General features: G+C 38.1%; 1 protein-coding gene across 1 annotated transcript in view; it reads left to right on the plus strand.

Annotated features, from left to right (window-relative positions):
• The window catches only part of CCDC141 (coiled-coil domain containing 141), a 207,778-nt gene that overhangs the window by 149,614 nt on the left and 30,394 nt on the right, over window positions 1–27,770 (plus strand). The window contains exons 9-17 of the mRNA XM_010382868.2: window positions 2,787–2,928; window positions 4,591–4,710; window positions 6,376–6,567; window positions 13,980–14,159; window positions 19,872–20,051; window positions 20,630–20,755; window positions 22,862–23,050; window positions 23,963–24,142; window positions 26,269–26,418. Of these exons, the coding sequence (XP_010381170.2) occupies window positions 2,787–2,928; window positions 4,591–4,710; window positions 6,376–6,567; window positions 13,980–14,159; window positions 19,872–20,051; window positions 20,630–20,755; window positions 22,862–23,050; window positions 23,963–24,142; window positions 26,269–26,418 (1,459 nt within the window). The remainder of the gene's footprint in view (window positions 1–2,786; window positions 2,929–4,590; window positions 4,711–6,375; window positions 6,568–13,979; window positions 14,160–19,871; window positions 20,052–20,629; window positions 20,756–22,861; window positions 23,051–23,962; window positions 24,143–26,268; window positions 26,419–27,770) is intronic.

A 27,770-nucleotide genomic window follows, 5' to 3' on the forward strand; every position in this document is an offset into this window, starting at 1 on the left:
CATAGACCCAGAAAAAGCACTATGAGGTGTAGAATGTGAACTCTGAGATCAGATGTCAGCCATTTCAGATCTGGGCCAGTTACTGAGACTCTCTGTGTTCCTCAGTCTACTCATCTACGAAATGGGGATAACAGTCCTACTCAGCTCATAGGGTTGTTATGAGGATTAGAAAAGAGACTACTTAAAACATTAAGAATGGTGCCTTATCACAGTAAGAGCTCAATGACTGTTTTTATTAGTTGTAGTTATGGCATTTTATGGTAAAAACTAAACCAATGTAATCTGTTTTTCCTTAAATTTCCTGAAGGTAAGATGTATAACTAATCATTAATTCAATAAAATTGTTAAGTATATTAAGTCTATCTATTCAGGTAGCAGAGAGACTTGACATTAAATCAAGTCTTTGCTACTTATTAGATGTGTGTCTCTAGGGCAAGTTATGTCACCTGTGAAGGCTCAGTTTCATTGGCTAAAAATTGAAGTTATTGCTGCTTTTCTGACACTTCACAAAGTTATTTTAAGGAGTCTATCAAATAATGCGTCTATTGCACTTAACACAGTGGCATGTTTGGTGCAAGAATGTATTAAATAGTAGCTATTATTATGACTATATGCAAATTTATAAGAAGTGTGCATCTATAATCTATATTTCCCATGACACTGTACAATCGAGTGATACCATTTTAGAAAGAGAGTTCATTTTAGATTCAAATAGCCAAAGAGGAGGCTGGGGTTAGTGTGAGTGTTGAATTAGAGCATCATAATTACGACAAAGTAGGGATTCAAGTGGGAAATTTGGGAGGGGGAGGAGATGCTAGAGCAAGTTCAGGTGAGAGTCAGAGAGTGGGTCTGAGTTCTGGTACTTCTGATACCTGAGACATCATGGCTAGGACTTATAGATAACTGCAAGAAGCCGGCTAACAGTCTTATTTTTTGGAGAAGGCCAGGGAATAAAGCGTAATGTGAACAGGAATCAAGAGGCTTGGCTGGAGCTGGTTACTGAGATCTAGTTTCCCCCCAGGGAGTACCCTATTCAGAATTTGGACTCCCCTCCAAGCTACAGCTTCTTGGGACCAGGGAGGCCTGTATTCTAAGTTTAGTTGGTAAAATAGCCCCTAACTGGAATGGACGCCGAGGGCATTTGGGGTAGGACCACACAGGGCAGCTCAGAGGTGGGAGTGGGCACCTTTTATCTTGGCTTTTCTTTCTTAATTGTATTAATCATTTCCAAATTCCTTTTATTTTAGTAATGGCATTTTCTGCCACTTTCAGCTATATTTCTTCTGTATGTGTTTGCCCATTTCCTTTCACAACCTTTGTTCTCTGTACCTTCTTTCCACAATGCCCCTTATTCAATTTATTTTTCTCATTCCAGGTTTCCTTATTCTGCAGAAAACTTGGAGCCTAAAGTATACAGGAAAACTGGGCTTTTAAATGCCTTTTGAGCATACAATATTTCAAAGTCTAACGCCTAGTCAAAATACAATTCATATTACCAATACACTGCTTCTGTAGAATTATGGAATTTAGTGTTATTAAGAACAATTTCTTAATGATAAATGAGAAGAATCTCCTGATGTCTTGATTATATTCTTCACTGTCTATACGTATTAAAATGCAAAACTAAATGTTTAAAATGTAACATCTGTGAAACATTATGTGTCAGGAATAAGATTACTCATAGTGGTTTCATATTTTCCTCCAATTAAACGTATCTGAGACTCCTGTGGTCCACAAGACACACCTCAGCGTTTTCCAGCTCTGTAGTGGCCTCGTCATCACTCCAGTGAGGTTATTTTACCTCTCAGTCCTTTAGGATCTTGCCCTCATTTCATTACTAATTAAATTCATTTTTACAGAGTCATCAATTAATTATTTTGAGGTAAAATGAAACCTGTACCTTGTTCTGAGCTCTTTTTAAACTCTCGGTAATTAAATTTAAGGGCTATCATGTTAATCTTTATTAATACAGTATGCGAAGGAAATGACTGAGGGGAAATGAAAGACATCAACTTCTTAAATAGTCTTAGGGATAGGTTGGAAAATTTAAAAGTGTTCATTCCATCAACAATATTAGGAAACTTGTTAAGATATCTTTGGACTAGAGGTAGGGTCCAACTCGAAGTTCATGCATTGTTTTAGAGGCATTTTTGTTGCAGGAGCTCTCATGTCACTTTTCTTTGTCTCATGAGGCAAGCACAGGCAAAAAGATGATAATGGGAGGCTTGGCTTCTTTTTTTTATCAACAAGTATATTTGATTTCTAATTGTTGGTGATAACTTGGTTTTCATCTAATGAATACAGCCTTGAGCATTCATAATCATTGAGAACAAGGACCTTAGTGTTATATAAATATTTTATGCCATTGGATTAGTAAATGCTTTGTTAATTGGCTGATCCACATTTCTATTCAAAGAGCATCCTTCGATAAATGAAGTTTTTAAATAACACCCTAAGGAAAAGTCGTGGTAAACACACTGTGGCTTTGCCATCAGGTTTTCAAAATATCCTACAGAAATATTAAAAAGTAAGCCTTTAGAAAAGAAGATTAGACCTTGTTGCAAAAACCCATAACTCACCTTTTCCCTCAGGACTGACTGACAAAACAAAAGAATATAATTTGTTTTTGCTTTCTGCTATACCGAGATGATAGCTACTTAACTTCTATTATCCTAAAGCTGATGCCTTTTACCAACGCCTACCTAACATGAAAGCAGATCTGTTTTCAAATATTCTGTGTTCTATATTGGGGTAGAGTGAATTAACAGCTGGTTTGCTCTGTTCAGCTCTCAGGTGTCTGGCATCCACGAGATGATGGGGTGCATTAAGAGACGAGTGAATCATCTGACTGAACAGTGTTCAGCGCACAAGGAATATGCTCTTAAGAAACAACAACTAACAGCCTCAGTGGAGGGTTACCTACGGAAGGTAGTTTCATCAACTAAAACTTAAACATCTAAGTTGGTGATAATAGATGGTATGGTAGGGCAGTATGTGGGCATGGTGGGAGGACAGGGGCATGTCTCCTTAGGCTGCCCTTATGTTCCACATTGGGTCCTTTAATTGAACTAGACAGGGTTGTAATTCACTATTGTTCATCAACCATCCCTGACCCAGGTAGCCTGTCTGCGCCTCTGGCCTGAAGGTATATACACAAAGGCAGTTCCCGCTTTGCACAGTACTGTGTTAACTGAACCAAGTACATATGGGAATAGAGTGGATCTTTCATGTGCATCGTTCTGAGCGTGGTTCAAATATGCACAGGTTTCTGTTACCTTGGTACATACAACACCAGGACTATAGATAGGTAGATAGATTGATATATAGACAGATACCAAATATTATGAGTTTTAGGTTTTTCAAGGAATAAATTGCCATTGTTATATTTTATTGAACTAGACCACTGCAAGGCAACACAGTCATTCTGCATATAAACATACATGTGAAAATCCTCTCTGCAAAGTGAACATGATGGCTTCATATGGAAGAATTTTACTTCCTGTTTCCAAAGGGGAATAAAACTAAGGAGCTGCAATTTGACTAAATAAAAAAATTATTTATCTTCAGCAAAACTAGTAATATCTCAATGGCATTGATGCTAATGAATCTTGCTGTAGAGGCTGGGTCTCAAATTTTCAATGATGTTTTCATTTGATACGATGGACTTATGTGCCTGAACTTACATGAATAGAGTTAGTACCCTTCACTGGAGAGGACATTAAATATCAATGTCTGTATTTAAATTGCCTCCTCACCTGTTATTAATCAGAAACTTGGGAATTTTATCCTCGTTCTGGTGCCTGGGTTCAGGGAGTTTCCAAATATGGTGGCAGCTATGGTGCTGCATCCCCTGGAGCTTGAGAACCAAGCTAATTTGGTGGTGGTGGAACAGTAGGACCTCAGCTGCTGTCCTATTGCCAAGTATGTCCTATTGCCAATTCGGAGTCAATTTGAGTCTGGGGAGTATGGACTGGAGTTAGAGCAATGGGACAAAGCATGTAACTTGAATGGAACAGAGCCTTTCAAGGGTCATTTTAGTCAATGATTCATGTCCACTGAGGATCAAATCGTAGTCCTCGAAGCTCATCAATTAAATGTCCTAAGTATGCCCCTGTGTTTTACTATGACATGTCCAGGGTTTGGTGCTTCCCTAGAGTCCCTCTTCCCAAAATACTGCAATGCTCATGCTCTGGATCTTGCCTTTAAAATGTGCCTGTAAATTGGGTCCCATTCCACTCACAGATAAATTCATCTCTGTTGATGTGTTAGCAAGTGCATTATCCTTCATAGGTAATATAGATAAGTTCTTAGAGGATGTGGATGATTGCTTATATCTCACAGCTGCTAATAAAAGAAATACCTTTCCACATATAACCTTTGTTGGTGGGCCACAAGTATTACCTCCTGTGAAGAGCAGCATTATTAAAATATGAAATTCTGAATATTGAAAACTATATTAGATTAATATTGGTAAAATATATTTCAAGTATAACGAGAATCTATAAAATAATATTTATCTTCCTGACATATATGTGTACATATATGCAAAAATATATTACTAAGACTGCCATATATTATTCACTCCTAAAGGTGGAAATGTCAATTCAGAAAATCAGTCCAGTACTTTCTAATGCAATGAATGTCGGTTCCACCTGTTCTGAATCAGAGAAGATTTTGAATAAATATCTGGAACTAGATATCCAAGCTAAGGTAAGTAAAATGAGAATGATTATTATGGCTATAATTTTGTAAATATAATTTTTAAATTATTTGATAGCTATAAACTTAATCCTAGCGCCCTTGAGGTTTACAATTCTAAATTCGTATGTAGCGCACAATGACTTAAAAACTCATATTCTTACATGTCTAAATTATATTTATATGTGCATTTATTAGGACATTTGTGCTCACTGAAAGTCAGCATTATAGCTGGGTATTGGTCATTTGGTTCCCTTTCTTGCCTGGGCGGTTTCTCAAAAAAAGCTTCATTTTGGGGGTGACAGAGGAGGCAGGGACAGTGCTTCTCTGACTATGGGCAATTTTTTCTGCAGGAGCAAGTTACCAAAAAATTACCAGAAGCAACGTGCATTATTGCAAGATTCCAAGGATATAAATAAAAACAACCTTGTTTGCTTACCTAACACTCAGAGACAGAAAGTGTCACACCCCCATCATAGCACCTTCTCCAGCTCCCCTCCTACCCGTTTCATATGGCACTTAGCTCCAAACCTGCCCTGAAGTTTCTGTCTGCTCCAGCAAAGTTTAAGGAACCTAAGTCAAGTGCCCTCGTCTGGTTCTCCCAGGTCTGCAGGAAGAGCCCTGTGACTCCAGTTCTCAGCAGAAGAGCCTCCTTCATGGACTGTGTCCCCACTGGAAACTCACAAACACACCATTTTTTTTGTTAAATGGGGTATTTTTTATTTATTATTTAGAACACTTAAAGCTTATGTCTGAACTCAATTTCATTTTTTAATGTTAAACATTTTAGAAATGGGAAGGAGATTACAAGGGAAGAAATTCCCCACTTCTTTCCTTCCCACAGTGCTATCATGAAGCAGGGCCTGTAAATTAAAATTGCCTTCATTCAATGGAGTACTTGGGAAGCATATTAATCACAAGTAGGGAAGCAATCTCTCATTGCTGCAGAGCTTTTTTCTTTCCTTTTGCTTGGTTTTTAGCTTGTTCTCACATGAAATTTTACATGGCTCTTTCTATGACATGCGTAATCGTCATGGCTACAATTTCTATTCATCCATTTAATCAGTGGTTGGAGTTCACATAACAGAAATTACACTCAGAAGAAAACATAGGAGAACATCCCTGAGCAAGTCAAAGTCACTGATTTTTTAGGTTATTTAGGCCTGATATGTGATATTTTCCCTACTCGCCCTTCTAGATAGAGATTTAAATAAGACTGCACTATCGATATGTCGTCTTTTTGTAAACTAAAAACTAATGAATAAGTTTTCTAAATTTGCCATCTCTTATGTAATAAAATTACTTTAGGAATTTGCTAGAGGTATTGTTAAATTTCAAATAGCAATCTCGTGTATAATTAATTCATTTAAATTATTTAAAACCTTTTTAACCTTTCATACCAAACAACCTTTCTTTTATCTGTGACACAGAAAATAGAGTGCTCAAAATAAATATAGCTGGTAGAACCAAGAATAATTTGTGATGATTTTCATTCTAAAGTGCCCTTCTTTTTTTTTTTTTTTTTTTTTTTTGGGAAGTTGTGTCTTTCTTTATTGAGGAGATTCTTGGTATAAGTTCAATTAGTAATCATAATTGATGGATATGCAGAAGATAATGAAATGTGAATGTTCATGACTCCCCTGTCAGTTTCTGACCTCCAGTGCTTTGATTTTACAGGAGACATCACATGAATTAGAAGCAGCTGCAAAAACCATGATGGAGAAAAACGAATTTGAATCTGATGAAATGGTATCACTTTCCTCTAAAGCTAGATGGCTAGCAGAAGAATTAAACCTATTTGGCCAAAGCATTGACTACAGATCACAAGTCCTGCAAACTTACGTGGCATTTCTGAAGTCATCAGAGGAGGTATGGTACTATGTGTTTACCTTCTTCAGCAAGGTGGCCACTGCCCACGTCCTTGCTTTCTGTGGGCATATATGCTCTGCCTTGGTGGGTAGTTCCATGTCCTCTACCCCTGTGCATGGACTCACTTATAGGCCCTGTATTCTTGTAAACCAAAGAGTGATTGCCGCAGTTCTCAATCTATAAAGGTTTATTTAGCCAAGGTTGACATGTGCCTGGGAAAAATAAAAATCCCAGGAGCACCTGTGACCTGTGCTTTTTCCAAAGGGAGTTTGGGGAACTTCAGTATTTAAAGGAGAAAGGGCAAGCACAAGGAAAACAAAAAGGAGAGAGGATAGGCAGTGAGGCAGCTGGTTACATTCTTGTGAGGCTCTGATTAGCCTCAGCAAGTCTATATTTTACATGTGAAAACCTACACTTTTACATGGGGAAAAAGTAAATTATGCATTGTTGCACACCCAATAAATCTACATTTTACATAAGATAAAGTAAACATGTGAAAAGAGGAAGTAGAGTCTATGACATAAAGCTGTAAAATTACAGTTATCTGTTTGGAAACAAAAGCAAAGTAGTTTTTGTGTGTGTGACCCAGTTCCCAAGCTTAACCTTCCGTTGGGCATAGTGAGTTTGGGGTTCTGAGATTCTGTTTATTTGTTTTTTGTTTTTTCACATTCTTCAAGGCACCATACAAAGGCTCAAAAAATAAGTTGTTTTATTAAAAACATACAAATTTGTATGTGTGGATAGTGTGGTATATGCACAAATAAACAAACTGGGTATATTGGAATAATTTTTACTACATCCTACAAATATTTACAATATCCTAAACAGACAACAAAAGTATTTCAAAATAGTCAGTCACCTTCTAAACCATGGATCTTTTTGAATACCTTGGCAGTTAATGTGGTTCATTTGAAATACACAGAATTGGAAAATACAGGCTACTGGGTTCAGTCTCGAATCTGCCTTGTATGATGTGTCTTCCTATGTTACCCCTCAGAATTTCTTCTGAGGCCTTATTTTGTCTGGTTATACTAGACAACCTCTAATATTCCCTCTAGTACACTGGGTTCCATCTCAAAGGTCATTGCTTCTTGAAGCTGGCATCAGTAATAGAAAAGCCCTAGAGTCCCACTTTATTTAACCCCTATCCTAGGAACCCCCATGCAAATATAGATCACTCTCCTCTTCAGGCAGAGAGGTGCTGGTTTAGTGGGAGGCAGAGCCAGCAGGGTTCACTCAAGGGTGGAGCCAACTCAAGACAAGTATGTGCTTGATTTTTTCCTCTTGTTACCTCCACCTTCTCAACACCTTCCTTCTTAACTCTCACCACCACCATCCTGCCATCACACCTCTCCTCTGTCCAATTCCTTTATAATATTCTCAGTTCACCACTGCATCCTTTTCTACATTTTTACTCAACTGTTTGTCCCTTCTGACTTTCTAGCTTTTTCTCTTTATTTTTCTTTTTTCTTAATTTTTGATTTTTGTGCATACATAGGTATATATATTTATGAGATGATTGGATGCAGGCATGCAATGTGTAATAATCACATCATGGAGAATGGTGTACCCATCCCCTCGAGCATTTATCCTTCGTGTTGTTTTTAGTTCTTGACCCTAAACTCTCATGGTTTGGCAAGTTCCAAACTATTCCCAACTGACAGAATTATCTTGCTGATGAATATTATAATGCAGTACGTGAAATGGTAGAGAAGCTACAAAGAAGTGCTTGCCTTCTGCATCTTCATTGCCAAAAATGGACCTCCTCAGCCTTCAGTTAAGTATCCACTTTGATCCACTCTGGCCTTTGGACCAGAAGGCTTAGCTTTGCAAATAACAATTTAATCAGAACATTCTAGCTTCCTGCTTTCTGTTTTCTGCTAAATATGATTTTCTACCTGGCAGAGGCTTCCATCCTTCCAGTCCTGGCGATGCTCCCCGTACATTACTTCACTCCTCCTCTGGCTTTCCTTTCTTCCTCACTAGCTAATGGTTACTCATTTCCTTTCCATTCTCTATCCCCTCAACTCCCTGCCCTCCACCCTGACTAACCCTGCCAACTCCCAATACGAGATCAATCCAATAGTCTGTTTACTCAGCCTTTCTTTCCAAGCTTCCAGACACTCCAGTGGAAAATCATACAATTGTGCTGATTGGCCCCATTACAAATGCACAAGACTCTGCCTCATCTGGGTCTCCCATATGCTCCCTAGTTGGTGCCCATTTGGTAGCAATTCTCAAGCATGTTACCTTAGTTTCTATCTCTAAATCTCATCCAATGTTCTTAACTCATATGTCACTGAAAAAAAAAAAAAAATGAAACCATTGACAATAATGGCCTTGACTTCCAAACTTGTTGACATATTCACCCGTCTTCCATGGGTTCCAATAAATGAAAATCTTTGCTCCTGTCCAGCACAAATCTATGATTAGTCTTTTCCTGAATATTCCTACATCCTTCAGCATCTAGCTCCAGCAATCATCTTCTAATTTTATTTTTTAAAATATTATTATTATTATTTATTATTATTTTGAGATGGAGTTTCACTCTTGTTGTCCAGGCTGCAGTGCAATGGCGCAATTATGGCTCACTGCAACCTCCACCTCCTGGATTCAAGCGATTCTCCTGCTTCAGCCAGGAGTAGCTGGGATTACAGGCATGCGCCGCCACACCCAGCTAATTTTTGTATTTTTAGTAGAGAAGGGTTTCTCCATGTTGGTCAGGCTGGTCTCGAACTCCCGACCTCAGGTGATCTGCCCGCCTTGGCCTTTCAAAGTGCTGGGATTATGGTGTGAGTTACCACATCCGGCCATCCTCTGATTTTTAAAAGGTTTCTTTTCCATTGCTTCTTTCCCTTTGTTCTAAAGTTATGTCCATATAGTCTTGCCCTCACCAAGGCTACCACTCCATCATTTTATTTCTCTTCAAATGTAGACCTTTTTTTTTTTTTTTTTTTTTTTTTTTTTTTTTTTTTTTTTTTTTTTTTTGTGAGACAGGGTCTCACTCTGTCACCCAGGCTGGAGTGCAGTGGCATGATCACAGCTCACTGCAGCCTCAACTTTCCCAGGCTCAGGTGATCTTCCCACCTCAGCCTCCCAGGTAGCTGGGACTACAGGTATGTGCCACCAAGCCCAGCTATTTTTTTGTTTTTTGTTTTTTGTAGAAATGGGGTTTCTTCATGATGCCCAGGCTCAAATTTGGACTCTTGAAATGGGAAGAAGATATTGCTCACCTCTACTTGCTCATCCTGTCCTTGTCCCACTGCAATTCGCTTTATTCCTGTCTCAACCCTTCCACTTGCCACCTCTTCACTCCATTAAAAACATTCTTTGGCCGGGCGCGGTGGCTCAAGCCTGTAATCCCAGCACTTTGGGAGGCCGAGACGGGCGGATCACGAGGTCAGGAGATCGAGACCATCCTGGCTAACACTGTGAAACCCCGTCTCTACTAAAAAAATACAAAAAACTAGCCGGGCGAGGTGGCGGGCGCCTGTAGTCCCAGCTACTCGGGAGGCTGAGGCAGGAGAATGGCGTAAACCCGGGAGGCGGAGCTTGCAGTGAGCTGAGACCCGGCCACTGTACTCCAGCCCGGGTGACAGAGCGAGACTCCGTCTCAAAAAAAAAAAAAAAAAAAAAAAAAAAAAAAAAAAAAAAAAAAAAAACATTCTTTTAAGCTACCTACTGGTTGACAAATGAAATAGTATATTTTCAGTCTTCATCCTGCTTAATCTTTCTGCAGCATTTATTTGACCCAGTTACCCACTCTCACCTCCTTTGGGTTTTTTTTTTTTTTAATAACAGATTTACTGAGGTATAATTTACATAGCATGAAACTCACATATTTCATAATGCCGTGATTTTTCCTATATTTATAGAGTCATGCAACCACCATAGCACTCCAGTTTTAGTGTATGTCCATCATCCCCAGAAGAGCACTGGCATACATTTTTAGGCAGTCCTGGCTCCCACCCCCAGCCTCAGGCAAGCACTGATCTACTTTCTGTCTCTCTAGGTTTGCCTTTGCTGAATATTTCACCTAAGTGGAATAATCCTATCTACTTCTTTGTCTGTTCCTTGTCCTTTCTCCTAGTTCACTTTTCTTTTTTGTTCTTAAAGCATGGTGGGTCATAGAGTTCTTGCATGTGCCCTGTCTTTTGCACATTGTACCCACTTTTTTTTTTTTTTACAAAAACCACATTCCCACCTATGGTTTCTTCACCAATAACTCAAAAGTGGTTCCTGAGCCCCAGCTCTCCTGAGCTGTAAACAAATGCTTTCAATTAGCTATGTATCCTGTAGGCTCCTCCAACTCAGCAAAACACAGCTGGTGTCTTTTCCTCAAATATGCTTTTCCTTCTGTATTTTGGCATTGGGTTAATGACTCCACCATCCTTTCAGGAATGCTATTTAGAAGCTTCTATGTCTCTTTCAATCACTTTCTCAGTGAGCATTTATTTTGTACTAGGTACTGTGCTTTTCATTCCTGATCTTATTTAATCCTTATAGCACCCTATGTTTTAGTTACTATGATCCCGATTTTGTAAATATGGGAAACTGAGGCTCTGAAGGATGAGGTATGCAAGATTAAGCACTAGCAAACGTCAAAGCTGAAGTTTAATCCCAAATTATTTCCCTTTTGTTTTTCCTATTTCAAAGGCCGTGCTCTTCCATATCTGTTTATTGAGCCAACCTAAAAGATTTCTGAACTCCCCTTTCTCTGCACTTGCACCATCACTTCCTTGGTTCAGGCTGGCATCATCTCTTATCCAGCTTAATGATGTCATCTTCTGCCTGCTCAGTTTGCCTCCTGTATTTACCCCTTCACACTCCTCTTCTCTTTGTAGCCAAAACAAAAGTCATTCTAAGGCAAATCTGATCACATTACCTCCTGAAATTCAGGTAATTTGACAAGTGTAATAAAGCAAGTTGCAAATAACTTTTACCAAAAATGAATAAAATCTCCCATTAATTCACCTAAATCAACTAGTACAGAGTTAAGGGAATTTCTATAATAATATGGTTCTCATTTGCATTCAAGGAGGCTTTTGTGAGCAGTTAGAAAAGAAGGATGAATTAAAGTTTGTGTTTTGAGAATTGCACATAACTGACTGCCCATAATATTGACACCCAGCCTATAATGGATGATCTTATTGAAGCCCTGATGATTGCCATGCTGATTCCGAGTCATCTATCAGTGGTTTCAACCTAATCAGAATGTATCTCAATTATGTTGGTTACAGTAGGAAACAGGTTGAAACTTGCTGGCCACCTTTATCCTAGCACAAATATCCCTCCGTCTCTTATCTTACCATTCAGCTTGTGCAACCTCTACTTCACTCACACTAAGATCATGTATTGTCCTCTGAACCAGTGAGTGCCTTCACAGCTAGTGTTTCACACTTTTGCACAAGTTATCCCTCCTATCCGGGATCCCCTTTGACGCCTTCTCACCCTGGACAATTACTCAAGACACAGATCAAATGTCACTTCCTTTGGGAAGCACTTCCCTATTTACTCCATATAGAGTTGGTGGTCTCTCCTCAGTGTGCCCATAATATTGTCTGTATATGTGTCTCTGTGTCGTAATAATTTGATTATGGCTCTCTTTCTTCTAGAACTATCTTTGAATACCCCCCAAAATAGTTAACTATTACTAGGGCATCTTAGAAGGCTCCATGGAGGAAGTGGCATTTTAACTGCTCATGAAGGATAAATAAGAGAAGAAAATTGAGGACAGATCATTCTGGGCTGAGAGAACAAGCATCAGCAAAACGTAGAGGCGTGTATAAGTGGAATATGGAAATGAGGAGAGAGCTTCTGTCTCTGAGAGCTATTTGCAGGCTCTCCTATCAAGTTCAGTTAAATCAAGAACAATGTTAAAATCTTTAAAACATAGTGACTAACCATTGCCTGAAATTTCTTACCGTGTTTAGATTGGGAGTTACGAGCTATTTAACTCTAGTCCTGTCAGGCATTGGTGTTACTGAAAATGCATACAAACTTGTGTCAAATAATTTCTACTGTTTCTATATCATCCAATTACATATTAATCTGTAGGTCTACAGACACATTTGATTTTATATAAACTCTGCTCAAGAAGAGTGATTTAAAATGATCTAATATTGCTTACATTGGTTAGCAAATGAGAAAATATGATTCTAGGGAAGCATAGTAATGTACCTTAATAAGAGATTAGCTCATGGAGGCAGTTTAATATTAATACTTTGGCAGAAAATTAAGAATTATTTATACTTTTTTATTCTGGTTTATTGCTGATTAGAAGTAAATCGTGATTTACTAATTACTAATCATCTTTCACTGGCCTATATTTCTTACTGATTTGTATTATCTGATTCTATGTATGCATCTTTCTTCTGAATTATGAAACTTGGCTTTAAATGAAACCACACAGGTCTTTGACATAAATTGTCCCAAATTGAAAAACATGCAAACACAGAATTTATAAATATGATGTTTATATAATTAGTTTTTATGCTTAATAAACCTGTCAGCTCAGTGTTCTACCCAAACAATCAACAATCCAAATAGACTTTTATATCTTTTCAGTAAGTTGAAAACATTCAATAATTATTTTAAAAATTCTGAAAATGGGGTGGGGTTGGTGGCTAATGCCTGTAATCTCAGCACTTTGAGAGGCCAAGACAGGAGGATCTCTTGAGCCCAGGAGTCCAAGACCAACCTGGGCAACATAGCAACACCTCATCTCTACAAAAACGAAAAAAACAACAAAAAAAATTAGCCAGGCCTGGTGTCGAGTGCCTATAGTCTGTAGTTTTTAACTATTAATACTTGGAGGATGAGGAGGGAGGATCGCTTGACCCCAAGAGATCGAGGCTGCAGTGAGCTATGATCGTGCCCCTGCACTCTAGCCTGTGTGACAGAGCAAAGGACCTTATCTCTAAAAATAAATAAATAAATAAAATGTTTAAAAATTAAAAATTCAGGCCGGGCGCGGTGGCTCAAGCCTGTAATCCCAGCACTTTGGGAGGCCGAGACGGGCGGATCACGAGGTCAGGAGATTGAGACCATCCTGGCTAACACGGTGAAACCCCGTCTCTACTAAAAATACAAAAAAAAAAAAAAAAAAAAAAAAAAAACTAGCCGGGCGAGGTGGCGGGCGCCTGTGGTCCCAGCTACTCGGGAGGCTGAGGCAGGAGAATGGCGTAAACCCGGGAGGCGGAGCTTGCAGTGAGCTGAGATCTGGCCACTGCACTCCAGCCTGGGCGACAGAGCGAGACTCCGTTTCAACAAAAAAAAAAAAAAAAAAAAAAAAATTAAAAATTCAGAAAATGTAGTTTTAGGTTTTATATAGGCTTTTATTGGAATCTACTGTTCTTTTTCTTTAAAAAAAAATGTGTTTAAGTGTTCTTAACTCTCTTTTTCTTTTTTAGGTAGAGATGCAGTTTCAGAGCTTAAAAGAATTTTATGAAACCAAAATCCCTCAGAAGGAGCAGGATGATGCTAAAGCCAAGCCTTGTTCTGACTCGATTGAGAAGCAGTGGCCGCTATTTTTAAAGAAGAGTTTTGTAACACAAGATCTAGGGCTTGAGTTCCTTAATTTAATAAACATGGTAAGAATGACATTAAATGGATCACACCTTCTGCAAGGATTACTCATCAAAGTCAAAATAATAATTTCAAAGGTTCAGCTGTCTATTAATCAGCAGTTCTCTACTAGGAGGTTCTCGTTAGCTTCATTCAACCTAGACCAGTCCGGAAGCCCAATATTTAAATGCTTACTTGGCCTAGAACTTTGGTTAGTTTATAACAGGAAGGTTGTTTTAACTGTTAAGAAGAAAGAGTGACTGTAATCCAAATGCAACATTGTTATTATTAAATAGAGTCCGCAGAAGTCCACCCAAAAGTTCTGTGTTATGTTGAAAGCATGCAACAAGGTCCTTTCAAAATTTCTAGGGGCTAAAGACAACTTCTAAGATGAATCTTCTTTTGAAGAGTTTCTTACCTTAGCAGATCTTTTTGTTGTAAAGGTCCATTGCATTTAGAAAAATACCCTAACCTTTAGCTGTCTTGAATTATGTCTGTAAAATATTCTAGAATCCTTATATCCACCCATAACCGATATAAAATTCCCTATAGGATACTTAATAGATGGTTAGTCCACTTCTCTTTCAATACCTCAAGTATTTACCTAATGAAACTGCTCATTTCATTGTTGGAGAATGCCAGCTGCTAGAAAACTTTTTTTTTTTTAATGTTAAATATATCTGTTTCCATATCTACTCCTAATCTTCTGTAGCTACACAGGGACAAAAAGTATTCATATTTAATTTCTCTTATATATGAAAGTCCTTCCAACATTAAAAACAGTTGCTATGTCTGAGTGTTTTCTGCAGCATTAAAAATCCTTTCCATCATTTATGAAGGAGCTTTATTTTTCTTTCTATGCTGATCCTCCCTTCTCAGGATTTTCTGTGGTTTGTCGAGATCGTTCATTAAATGTAACCAAAGAGTGAACTACAGGTGCAACACAGAGTACAATAAACTGGACATTATTATTTACTAATGAGACCTACAATTATGCTAACGTTTTTAGCAGTAGTTTCACTTTGCTGGTACATATTAAGCTTGTGATAAAACAAAACTTTCATAATATTTTTATTGCAGCTTCTGTCAAACCATGTCTCTCCCATATTATACCTGTATCAGCCATTTACCTTTTTTATACAAATGTGAGTTTTTATATATTTTCTTATTTAATTTTATTTTGTTATTCTTCACACATGATCCCATCTTGCTAAACTAATTTGAACCTATCTAGTATATTAGCCATCTGTCTTGGGTTTAATTCTGTAGATATGACAAGTAAGTGTTCTATGGCAGCAATTAGTTCTTAAATATAAATGCCTAAAGGGCAGATTGACATTCCAGTTCATGAAGCAGTCTATTGATTAACCAGTTTTTAAAATAATCATGAATGCTCCCAATAATACTTAATTCAGCCACTACTTCATAATCTTTGTATTAAGTCTATAATGGGAGACTTTCTCAAATAAACTGCTCAAAAGAAGGTTTACCTACCTAGTATCCTATCAATGACACAGACATAATTTGACACAAATCAGGTTGGCTCCTAGTGATCAAGGCATTCTTTCCAAAATGCTCACAAAGTGCTTGATAAGTAATGAACTTATTGCATTGATTTTCAGTGTGAAGCTTACCAATCTGTAAATTGTGTAATCCATCCTTTCCTCCTTTTGAAAATCAGGGCATTTTCTGTTCTCTAATTTTATGGCCCTTCTAGTTTCTGTAGATTTTCAAAGATAACTGACAGCTGCAATTTTCTCTGTACCTGGGATGTGATTAATCTCAGTCTGGAGCCTGAATTCATTTGGAAGAGTTAGGGTCTAACTACCCTCATCTACTTTGAGCTACAATTTTCTCTTTGTCTTGTTTCAACTTTTGTTGTTTGAAGACCATTCTTGTTAAACCTACTTGGAAATAAAATATGCATTAGCTAATTCTAACTTATCCAACACTATCCTTAAGTATTAAAGAAAACTTGCTAAGCAATTTGCCCATGTACCTATGTGATCTAGGTACTTCACTGTAAAAAATAAAAAAAATAAAAAAAAATTAAAAAAAAAAAATTTCATTTAGAACATTTAGAACATGTATTATCCATCTATCTAGCTCTCTGTCTCTCTCTCACACTTTTACATGGTTCAATCAATCTTCTCCCATCTGTTGATTATGTATGTTTGTGATTTACCTAAGGGAATTCAAATACTTTCAAACTGCATAATTTTGTCTATCTTATTACTAACTTCATTTCAGAAATTTTAGTTCTGGAATCTACAGTTGGTACTTTTATTTATTAGAGTTAAATTGCTGATGAAATTCTGTTTCTTGTCTGCACTTTTCCCATCCTTCCAATACTTTCTTGAACCATATTAACCCTAGGCACTTAAAGTGCTTGTCAGCTAACTACAACATTTGGATCTGGAGCTCTTTCTTTCTTTTTTTCCTTTCTTTCTTTCTTTCTTTTTTTTTTTTTTTAGATGGAGTCTCGCTCTGTCACCCAGGCTGGAGTGCAGTGGCACGATCTCAGCTCCCTTCAACCTCCAGCTCCCGGGTTCAAGCGATTCTCATGCCTCAGTCCCTAGATTAGCTGGAATTACAGGTGCCCGCCACCAGGCCCAGCAAATAATTGTATTTTTAGTAGAGACGGGGTTTCACCATGTTGGCCAGGCTGGTCTCAAACTCCTGACTTCAAGTGATCTGCCCACCTTGGCCTCCCAAAGTGCTGGGATTACAGGCATGAGCCACAGTACCCAGGCGATCTGGAGCTGTTTCTATTGTCTAATTTTTCACTTGGTTTCCAGTCCTGTAGTCCTGTGTCTTGGCAGAACTAGTGAATATTTATCAAATGCCAGACATTATGTATAAAAAATTGGAGGATCGGCAGATGGTGTTTTCTTCTTCTAGAAAAGGTCACCCTTCTTTCTCCAGGCAGGTATTGGTGGGCAATCACTGAAGCCAATCAGAAGCTGGCAGAGTTGTGTTTGCAGTATAGTCCTGTCCCCTCAGGCTCCCAGAGTTTTGTATTAAGAGCCAGGTGCTTTCTCTGAGACCTGTGCCCCTGGCAAGTCGCAAACTCCAATCTTTGTTTGGGTAGTCTGATGAAAAACTCCACTCTGCTTTTCAGAGGCCTTTAGCTTAGGTTTTTTAATCCACTGCCCCATATACCCACGGTATTTTGTCAGTCTTCTTTAGAAGAAGATCATTGTGCTTGAAGCCCTCCAAGTGTCTGCCAAAATCTCTGTTGGTTTCTCTGCTCCAGGGAAGTCTCGATTATCAGCCTCCTGTCTGCACAGAATTGGGAAATCCCCCTGGGATGACAGGTGAGCTCATCACTGTCAGGTTCTTCCCTCTCTGGAGTCAGCCTCTCTAGTTCTGGTTGCAGAGCAGCTCTCTGCTTCCTTCAAATGGATTCCCTCTGCATTTTACCTAGCTTTTCTAGGTATTCTAAGCAAAAGCACTGCTCTGCCACTGGCTACTCCATTCTACCCAGAAGTCCTTTGTTACTTATTTAGAATGTTTAAGATTGTACAGTCAGATTTTCGTTTTTAAAGATCTGCAACAATAACTCATTCCAAATTATATTTTGTATCTATATCTAAATAAACAAGTTATCATAATATTCAATGCCTACTTAGATCTCCCAGAAATAGCATGTATTTTACTACTGTGCTTTGGTGGTCTTTTATCTTGATGTCATAAACATGGTCACTCTACCCCAAGGTCTTTGCCACTATCATATGATAAATAAGTTCCTCCTTATTGATTAAAATTAAAGCCCACATGATAATGAAATTTATTGATTAGCAACATTTGGAGAGATGAAATTGTTGGTAAAGTAAGTAAAACAATTTTTTTCATTCTCATCATATCTTTTGGACCACTAGGCTTTTAAACAAACATTATTGTTGAATCATGGTGACCAGTTTGCTCGTCAAGAAGCCAGAGGCTAGCTGGTATATTCAATTGAGTGTTCTGTTCTTTATTGGGTTGTCGTGGCTCATATTTTCAAGCCAAAAATAGAAAATTTTTCAGTTCATCTAAAAATCATTAAGATCAGAGAAACTGATTCAGGTTCAAATTATGACAGACGTCTTGATGAAAGTTCCAATTTATTTATTTATAATGGTCAATACCAAGAATGCTATCTGGGATACAGGCTTCCTATTATCAAGGTATCTGACAAGTAAGACATCAGAAAACCATTCATGGTGCGTGAATACAAGTGAAAAAGGAATGCTTATGTGGCCTATTTAGACTGGATTATGGCAAAAATTTTCCATGCCCTACACGGAAGTAAAATGAGTACTGTGTTTACTGATTAGACCTCAGGCAAATTATTCAATCTTCTTGAGTGGCCAAAATATTCATCTGCCAAATACAGGATCACTTTTCACAGATCCTACTAGCTAGACATCTACGAATCTTACTATAGCTCTCCTTTCTCTAGACCTCACTCAGAATCCACCATATCCTTCTGATTAAAGTTGTCATTGGCATGCTGCAGTTTCAAAATTTATGTTAAATTATATAGTACATTACATTCTGGTTAATCATTTCTTTAAAATATGTGAAAGATAACTTTATAATATAGATAAAAGTATAATTTGGGGTGGATTCTGCTGAGTTGTCTAATATCTTTCATAATTTATTATGTATTGTTAATAATGAGGGAATATATCATTTTATTACTAGATTATTAAGTTCATGGAGGAAATCTCACTTAGGACCTACAAATATATATATTTTTTGGAATTAGTTGCCACTTTATAATGTATAAAATTATATAAAAATATAAGTGCACAATATCAGTATCATTTAAAATAATTTTAAAATAAAATGGCCTATCTTTAAAATATCCTGTTAAATATTTATGATACTATCAATTGCTGTCATTGAGATGATAGAAATTTGAAGATTTATTGAGAAAGACTGGCTACTAAAAAACATAATAACTGTTTTGCCAGATGAATGTTCTTGTGCATTTTTCAAATGTTTCTACAGAAATAAAGCATGCGTAGTCTTACTCTTTGCTCCTATTATCATTTTACCACTAATTGAATTTCCCCTTGTTTAAAACCATTGTTTAAAAGATTTCTAATCAGCAAAGCAGAACGTATGAAAGCTTGGAAGTGAAATCTTCGATTTTAGATACTCTGCTTCCGGTGTATGATGTAGTTCTGAATACAGAGATACAGACCCATTTCAGTTCTCACAAAATGGAGGAACTTGAGAAACAGCAAAGGACGTTTAAAATAATTGCAATGTATACAATGGGATAGTTTAAAGAAAAAGAAAAACACTGGTCCCGAACAATCTGTCCCCTCCTATTCCTCGATACTGATATTTTGATGTATTCTAATGAGCGTGTTAGAATAAAAGATGGAGTATCTTTAAAATGCATATAGGTATACTTATACACATGTTTTAAATCTTGACTTCAAAAATTCTGGATCCCCTGCTCATTAAATAATCTTTTAAACCCCAGGAAATAACCAGACCCTAGGTAGGAATTCAAACACCCCTTGGGTCTTGAAGAACTCGGGACCTGACGTCTAAGAACAGTATGTGGGTTCCGAGAGCTGAACTGTGCCTCTGCGCAGGGAGTTCGAACTTGTTGGGATGTCAGAACCGTGCTCTGCTTTGGCTGTGATAAAGAATTTGCCTTGTCAAATAGTTATATACAACAAAAAGCTGTATCTCTTGGGAAAGAAAAGCTATTATACGAATTATTAATTTAACAGGCAAAAGAGAACGAGATATTAAATGTGGAAAATGAAGTGTACATCGTGAAGAACACCATGGAAAACCAGAAAGCAGAACGGGAAGAACTTAGCCTCCTTCGGCTGGCATGGCAGCTTAAAGCCACGGAAAGCAAGCCTGTCAAACAGCAGTGGGCGGCATTCAAAGAGCAACTTAAAAAGGTGAGGCAAGGGACAATGGGGTGTGAAAAGGAATGAAATTCTGACACAGGCTAACATGAGCGAACCTCGAAAACACTAGCTAAGTGAAATAAGCCAAACACAAAAGGATAAATATCGTGTGATTCCACTTATAAATGAGGTCCCTGTAGTCAAACTCATAGAGGCAGAAAGCAGAATGTAGGTTACCAGGGGCTGGGAGAGAGAGGGAGGGAATGGGGAGTTGTTTAATGGGTGCAGAGTTTCTGTTTGGGATGATGAACACATTCTGGAGATGGATGGTGGTGATGGTGATTGCACAATGATGTGAATGTATTAAATATCATGCCTCTGAAATGTGCACCCCAAAATGGTAAACATGGTAACTTTTATTATGTATATTTTACCACAATAAAACCAAAAAAGGCAGCAGAAACCAAGGGCCTTACTCCTTGGTTGTTTAGAACCCTGAGCTCACGCCACATCCTGAGTGTTTTCATGGGATTTGAAAAATTTGATCACACTCTGTCATTACTAGAATGACCACATTTGCTGGAGATGTCAAAGAAAATGCATGTGTAACTGTCCAATATTTATTTCAGACTACTCACAACTTAAAACTTCTTCAGGAAGCACTTATGCCTGTGTCTGCACTTGACCTTGGAGGGAGCCTCCAGTTCATTTTAGAGCTACGACAAAAATGGAATGACATGAAGCCTCAGTTCCAGGTGAAGAAATACATTGCTGGATTTGGGTGAATGGAAAAAATATTTAAAACTGTTTGGTTGCAGTTTACCTGATTAATTGTAATAGGCTGGTGAATTTCTATTTTTTAAACAAAAGTATTGCTTGTCTAAAAATCTACTGTAGAGACATTTTTTTTACTGTTTTCCTGCATTCTTTTGAATTTGATGATATACCGACATTTGGGCTACAAAATGTCCTAAATAGAATTTTATCTTATATTTTTAAAATTCACATGGCTAATTAAACTAGTAATATATTTATCCTGTATTTTCACTCTAATTCTTTTCCTGGGGAGTGCAGAGGTGTTTTAAATTGAGATATCTCAGAACAAGGATGGGCAACCTCAGACCCAGAGGCTCTGCTGCCCTGGGTCCCTGAGGTGACCACTGTTATGTCACTGTCCTCACCCACCAGCACCCCAGGCACGTACCATCACCCCAGGAATTTTGCTGTGCTCTCCACTCCACCTCTCAGGATATGAGCAACAAAACCACAAGTCATGTTCCTGACCCTGACTGCTTAACACAGTCCCTGTTTCCCTACCTCTTGCCTCTCCAAAATGTGACACAACTGCCAAAAATTGCCAGCTGCTAGTCACATCATAGTTCTGCCTGGATTCTTATGCTTTGCTGCAAAATTTAGATACCTGTGTTTCTAGCTGTCACTACTTCACAAATGTGGGCTTCAAAGAATCCCAGAATCAGAAGATTGAAGATTCCTTTAGGGAACTATAGGTTCCTTTAAGACAAAAACCAATGTAAAACACAACCACCACGCCTGCTACACACAAACACACCCACCACTGCACTCTTTAAAACTCTCAGCAAATGTGACTGGCCTATATTAGGTTCTTTAATACACCCTGTGTTATCTGCTTATATGTGTTTTGTTTGTGTGCACGTTTGCATGTACATGTAAGTTCCTCTAAATCAGGACCATTGCCATACTTCTTTAGCCCTGTCACTGTGGTGCACATATATTTGATGCCCAAATGCTTAAACTCGAAGACCCTTTTTAGGTCACTCTTCTGAAAATTATCTCCTTAGTCTAAATCATTTCCATTGCTTTTACCTTTCATACAAAAGATCTACGCTTGAAATTATAGTAGCATTCTCTCTCTCTCACTCTGTCTCTCTCTATTTTTTTTTTTTTTTTTTGAGACAGAGTCTTACTCTGTTGCCCAGGCTAGAGTGCAGTAGCACAATTTTGTCTTGCTGCAGGCTTTGCCTCCCAGGTTCAAGTGATTCTCGTGTCTCAGCCTCTGGGGTAGCTGGGATTACAGGTGTACGCCACCACGCCCGGCTAATTTTTGTATTTTAGTAGAGACAGGTTTTTGCCATATTGGATAGGGTGGTCTTGAACTCCTGCCCTCAGGTGGTCCACCCTCCTTGGCCTCCCAAAGTGCTGGGATTACAGACGTGAGCCACCGTGCCCAGCCTACAGTAGCATTCTCTTTAAAGTATGCCCCCATTGTCAATTCTATTCCAGAATCTGGATTCCCATAAGGGGTATCTGAGCAATGCCGGGTGAAAGAGAAGGCAGTTTATCCTTCCCTACATGTGATGGCTATTTGTGGATCATGGGATGACTGCTTTTGAAACAGTCTGTCTACTATGCTGTTCAGCTGGTGGTTCATTCTGATCATTCTTTTGTCACAGAGCACAAGTTATTCCCCTGATATATTTTAACACTCATCTCCTCATGGTGTTTTTACCATACCTCCTGATTCTGTATTAAATATCAGAGATAATCATGGGGCTGCATAAAATATCTAAAATACATTTACTTAACAGATGAATAGAATATTCAGTATGCCATAGAAATGTATGACTTTGTTTTTCCACATAGCTTTGAAACATTTTTGCATTGCTCATGCTATTTTTTTTTTTTAATTCTCAGATGAATATAGAAAAATGTATGTCTATCATCCAGCACAATGCCCAAATTTTTTGGAGGGTGGGGCATTCATATTAAGTATTTGTTGACAAATGAATGAGTGATTCATTGTTTAGACCTTTATATTGTCAGTTGTAAAGTAAAAAAGTTCTTTAAAAGCAAGTTTTTTTTTATCTCTTTCAATATTTTAGCAATTAAATGATGAGGTTCAGTACATTATGAAAGAATCAGAGGAGTTAACTGGCAAAGGAGCCCCTGTAAAAGAAAAGTCTCAACAACTGAAGGACCTCATTCACCTCCAACAAAAACAGAAAGAGAGAATCCAGGATTACGAGGATATCCTGTACAAGGTGGTCCAGTTCCATCAAGTCAAGGAAGCGGTAAGGCTTAGAAGGGATGTTTGAAAAATCCTGAGTTTTAAACTATGCGATTAAAAATGAATTATTAAATAATAAATAAAGGCCAAATTGTATCTTCTAATATCAGAAGTTTACACAATCTGGCCCCTATCTTTACTCTCACTATGTTCCTATTCTTCCTTTTGTTCCAGACAAACTGAGCTCTTCATCCCTCAGAGATGATGCACACATATCTAACTCCAACCCTTGACTCTCAGGCTGCCATTATTTGACAAGTCTGTCTTTCTCCTCCCTCTTATCTAAATCCTATACCTCCTTCCAACAATCCTACCTCACTTGGAGTGATTTCTCTCTCTTCAAAAATCCTAGAGCTCATCGTTTATTCCACATATCTTGCATTTTACTATCTTGATTCTTAATGACTTTTTGATAAGCATAGCTTCCCTCCCCTACCCCCTGCCCCGCCCAATTCAGTTGTAGGCTCTTTGAGGGCAGAAACCAAGTTCAATTTTTTTTTTTTTTTTTTTTTGCACTTCAAGTACCTGACATCATGGAGTGCTATTTGTTGGTGGCATTTTTACAAAAACTTCATAGTTATGGTCTCTATTAACATAAGATGGAGGAATATTAATTAATATCCCTTTAAAATAGCCTCTAAATTTACTCAGAGCACAGGCCTAGATCTTGCTAAGGTTTTGGTTCATGACCAAAAAGAATTTCCTTCTTTAATGGAACTGACAACATTAGCAGTTCAATTTTACCACCATTGGATTTGCAGCATTCTAACACTTATTTGGCTAATGCCAACAGTTTATAGATGGCCTTGGCAGCATTTTGACCAGCTAGCAAAATGTGCTACAGAAATTAGGCTTAAAAAAAAAAAATCTGTCTTCATATAAAACCCAGGTTAATTGTTAATGCCCTAAATTTTAGCTGGGACATCTCATCAAATCAAGAGAGCTGGAGTTTGTAGAGCAGCCAAAGGAACTGGGTGATGCTCACGATGTGCAGATTCACCTCTGGTGCTCTCAGGAAAAGCAAGCACATGTAGACCATCTCCACAGACTGGCCCTTTCCTTAGGAGTGGACATCATCTCATCAGTGCAGCGGCCTGTAAGCATCCAACAACACCATCATTTAGACTCAGCTCTAACTGGGGCTTGGGCTAGCATATGAAAGAAACCAGGCAGATTGCTTAGTATATGTTAAATTTAAAAATAAATTAAACCATTGGGGTAGTTATTTGTGATTCGTTTCTACCCTCTGTCAAGAGAAAAACTTTTAAGTAGAAAATCTGAATATAAAAGTCTTGTTGAATACCTCTATTCTCATGAAAAAATTTTTAAGAGTATTTATATAGTAGATCTGTATAGTCCAGTGTCGAAGTCACTTTTTTGCCTTTGACATGTGCCTAATGCAACTAAAAAACTAAAGTTTTAATTTTATTTAACTTGCATTAATTTAAACACAAATTTAAAAATTGATCATCAGTATAGTTATTGGAAAACTTTTAAGTATGTTGGGAGCAATTTGGGTATGGGAATCAACTTTTGAAACTGTAATTAAAAAAATTAAAATACAGATCAAATACTTCTGATCAAAATTTAGCAACAAGTGAGGATGCTCAAAGTATGAAATACACACCAGATTTCAAAGAGGTATTATGAAAAGCAATCATATTAGTATTTTTTATATTACTTACATGTTAAAATGGTGATATTTGGACACAGTTGGTTATTATATTATAAAAATTAATTTTACTCTATCTTTTTATTTGATTTTTTGATATGACTACTAGGCAGTTTTAAATTATTTGTGTGTTTACATTCTATTTTTGTTGGCCAAGGCTGTTTTAGCATTGCTGATCTGGAAGACCATCTAGATCTTAGAGTTCACCCGGGCCAGAGCTATCATTTTATGGATGAAGAATTTGAGGCAAACAGAAATTCCCACCTTACCCATAAAAGCCCAGAATGGAGAAGTCCCAGTCTCCTGATTCTAGCCAGGGCTCATTGGATTTGTTTGATTGCCACTGTCAGACTTCAAAAGAGGGGCCTAAAAGAGAAGGAAATATTCCCAGATCAAATTTTCATCAATAATACACTGGACATTGATTCTTAAAAAAAAAATCCTTCTTCAGCCTGGGCACATTGACTCACGCCTGTAATCCCAGCACTTTAGGAGGCCAAGAAGTTCAAGACCAGCCTGGCCAACATGGCGAAACTCTGTCTACTAAAACTACAAAAATTAGCCAGGCGTGGTATTACATGCCTGTAATCCCAGTTACTGGGGAGGCTGAGGTAGGAGAATCGCTTGAACCCAGGAGGGAGAGGTTGCAGTGAGTCAAGATCCAGCCATTGCACTCCAGCCTGGGCAACAGAGTGAATAAGACTCCATCTCAAAAAAAAAAAAAAAAAAAAGAAAAAAAACACACACACACACAAAAAAACACCACTACCAACAAACACAAAACAAAACAAAAAAATCCTTCTCCAGATTTCTAACTTGAGGGGAGAAAAGATTATGTTTACTCTAACAATAGGTATAACATTAATAAAATCACAATGGCCCATTTTATTTTAAAGTAAGATATCCACTAAACTATATGAAATGCAGTGAATCTAAAATATATATATTTTTAAACTGAAAGATATAGAAATACAAATTACCTGCTGTTGTTAATGGAATCGGTTTTTTGCCAGGAAAGAGCTTTCTTTTTTAAAAGTTTTATTTTATTAGTACATTTATTTTTAAAAGAAAAAGCAAGAAGTCTCACTTTGTGCAAATAATGTAAATTGTTCTCCAATCCTCCTCTGGCCTTGGCCCTGGCAGCCCCGCTGTGCTGAGCTGAGATTGGAGCACTTGCACAATGAACCTGAGGTTAAGCTCAAGTTGACAGGAAAATTATAGTGCAGAAATCAAATGTTTCTAATGCATATTTTAGGCCTTTTGAAGTAAAAATTATACCCTATAATGAATGGTATCTCTGAGGAGCTGGGTGTGATGAGTGAATCTTCAACACTAGAAATTCGAGCTGGGAAATGTCTTTTCCATAATGTTGGGTGTCTGGCTTCTTTCTGAAATAATTATGCTCAAATATGTTTAAGGTAAAATAAATCAGGAACCTATTTCTTTTTTTAAAAAGTGTCATTTATGAGTTTCATAATTCAGGTAAATAGCCTACTCATCTCATTGCTGTTTCGCCCATTCTCCCTGTTACCACCATTTGTCTCTTTTAGCACTGCTCTAATGTTTCTGCAAAGAACTTACAGCAGCAGCTGGAGCTTCTTGAGGAGGACAGCATGAAGTGGCGTGCCAAAGCTGAGGAGTACAAACGGACCCTGTCCCGTAGTATGGAGTACTGCGCCATGAGAGACGAGATAAACGAGGTGTGGGGGGAGTGAGAACTGGCACATTGCCAAAAAGCTGTTTGAACCTAAAGCATGTGTCTAAATGTCCGCATATGTGCACACTCCCACACACACAGACACACAGTGAATCAGGAGACTCTCTTCTCACTTATGTCTTTTAATCCACTAAGCAGTGACCTCAGGGCTCTGGAAGTTTGAGTAAACTTCAAGCTCCCAAATTTGTTGAAGTCAGTATGATGTCAATACATAGAAAAACCAATAATTCAGTAGTATGGTTTTTTTTGCTTGCTTTTGTTTGTTTGTTTTTTGCTTTCCCCTTCTCCCTCAAACCTGTATAGCAGTCATTTGCTTGAGTGGATACAGCTTTTTCAGGACCCAGAGGAAGGGGTGACATTGACCAGTTCATTGCAGCCAACTCCAGCCTGCTGAGGTTCTATTTAAGGGTCATTGACTCATGGTGAGTCAATGGTGCCAGAGGCCAGGGAGCAGGCACTTTGCTTCGGAGGCTACGAAGTATTATCACTGAGGTCAAGTGGCTGGTTTCATATTTACTCAAACTGCGTGGCTTTTCTGGCAAAACAACTCTTCGAGAATAAAGAAATAACAGATCAGAGTGATCTTCTACATCCATGCACTTCCACATGCTTAATTCAACCTCCTCTCCCTCAACTGTAACCAATCCACAACACCTAGATATTCACTAAATCACAACCACCACCTGCTCCTAGCTAAGCTTTCCATTGAAAGGCTTACTTGTTCTGGGAGAAAACAACTCACAGATTGGGATAGCAACAGTTCTGATTCTTGACTGGGAAGTGATAGCAGAACACAAGGGTACCCATAATTCTAGATTTATCTCCATTTAGAACAAAATGTTTCTGAGCCTATTAAGCCATGAGTCCATTGGGAAAGAAGGTGGTGGAAAAGGAGGCAGTAAACTTTCTTCACTTTCTATTTATGCCCAGTTTACATCAACTAGACCCAGCAAGTATCAAATATTATCCAACAACGTTAAAGCACAGAAATAAGTATAAATAACTCAACTTTAATGATGACCTGGCTCTGAAGTGGCCCTTCCTGTAGGCCACATATTTACAGACCACAGGCAGGTGCAGGATGGAGCATGGCTGGAAGAAAAACCAGAGCAGGAGTGGCCACTTCGATCCTGTTAAACAGGAGGGAAGCAGGAACTGACATCTGATAATGATGTTCATTTCAGCAGTGTGCTACAGGACTGTAGAGTTTCAGCTCATAATTTGTGTTTCAGGGAGTTACTTTTGGCTAAAGAGGTGTCGACTCTTTGGGGTTGAACCGGTAGTGTAATTTGCCCTGTAGGTGATAGAATGGCCACTTCGGGTTCCTGTACTGCT

The sequence above is a fragment of the Rhinopithecus roxellana genome, chromosome 14 (genome assembly GCF_007565055.1).
Source record: "Rhinopithecus roxellana isolate Shanxi Qingling chromosome 14, ASM756505v1, whole genome shotgun sequence".
NCBI classification, from domain to species: domain Eukaryota; kingdom Metazoa; phylum Chordata; class Mammalia; order Primates; family Cercopithecidae; genus Rhinopithecus; species Rhinopithecus roxellana.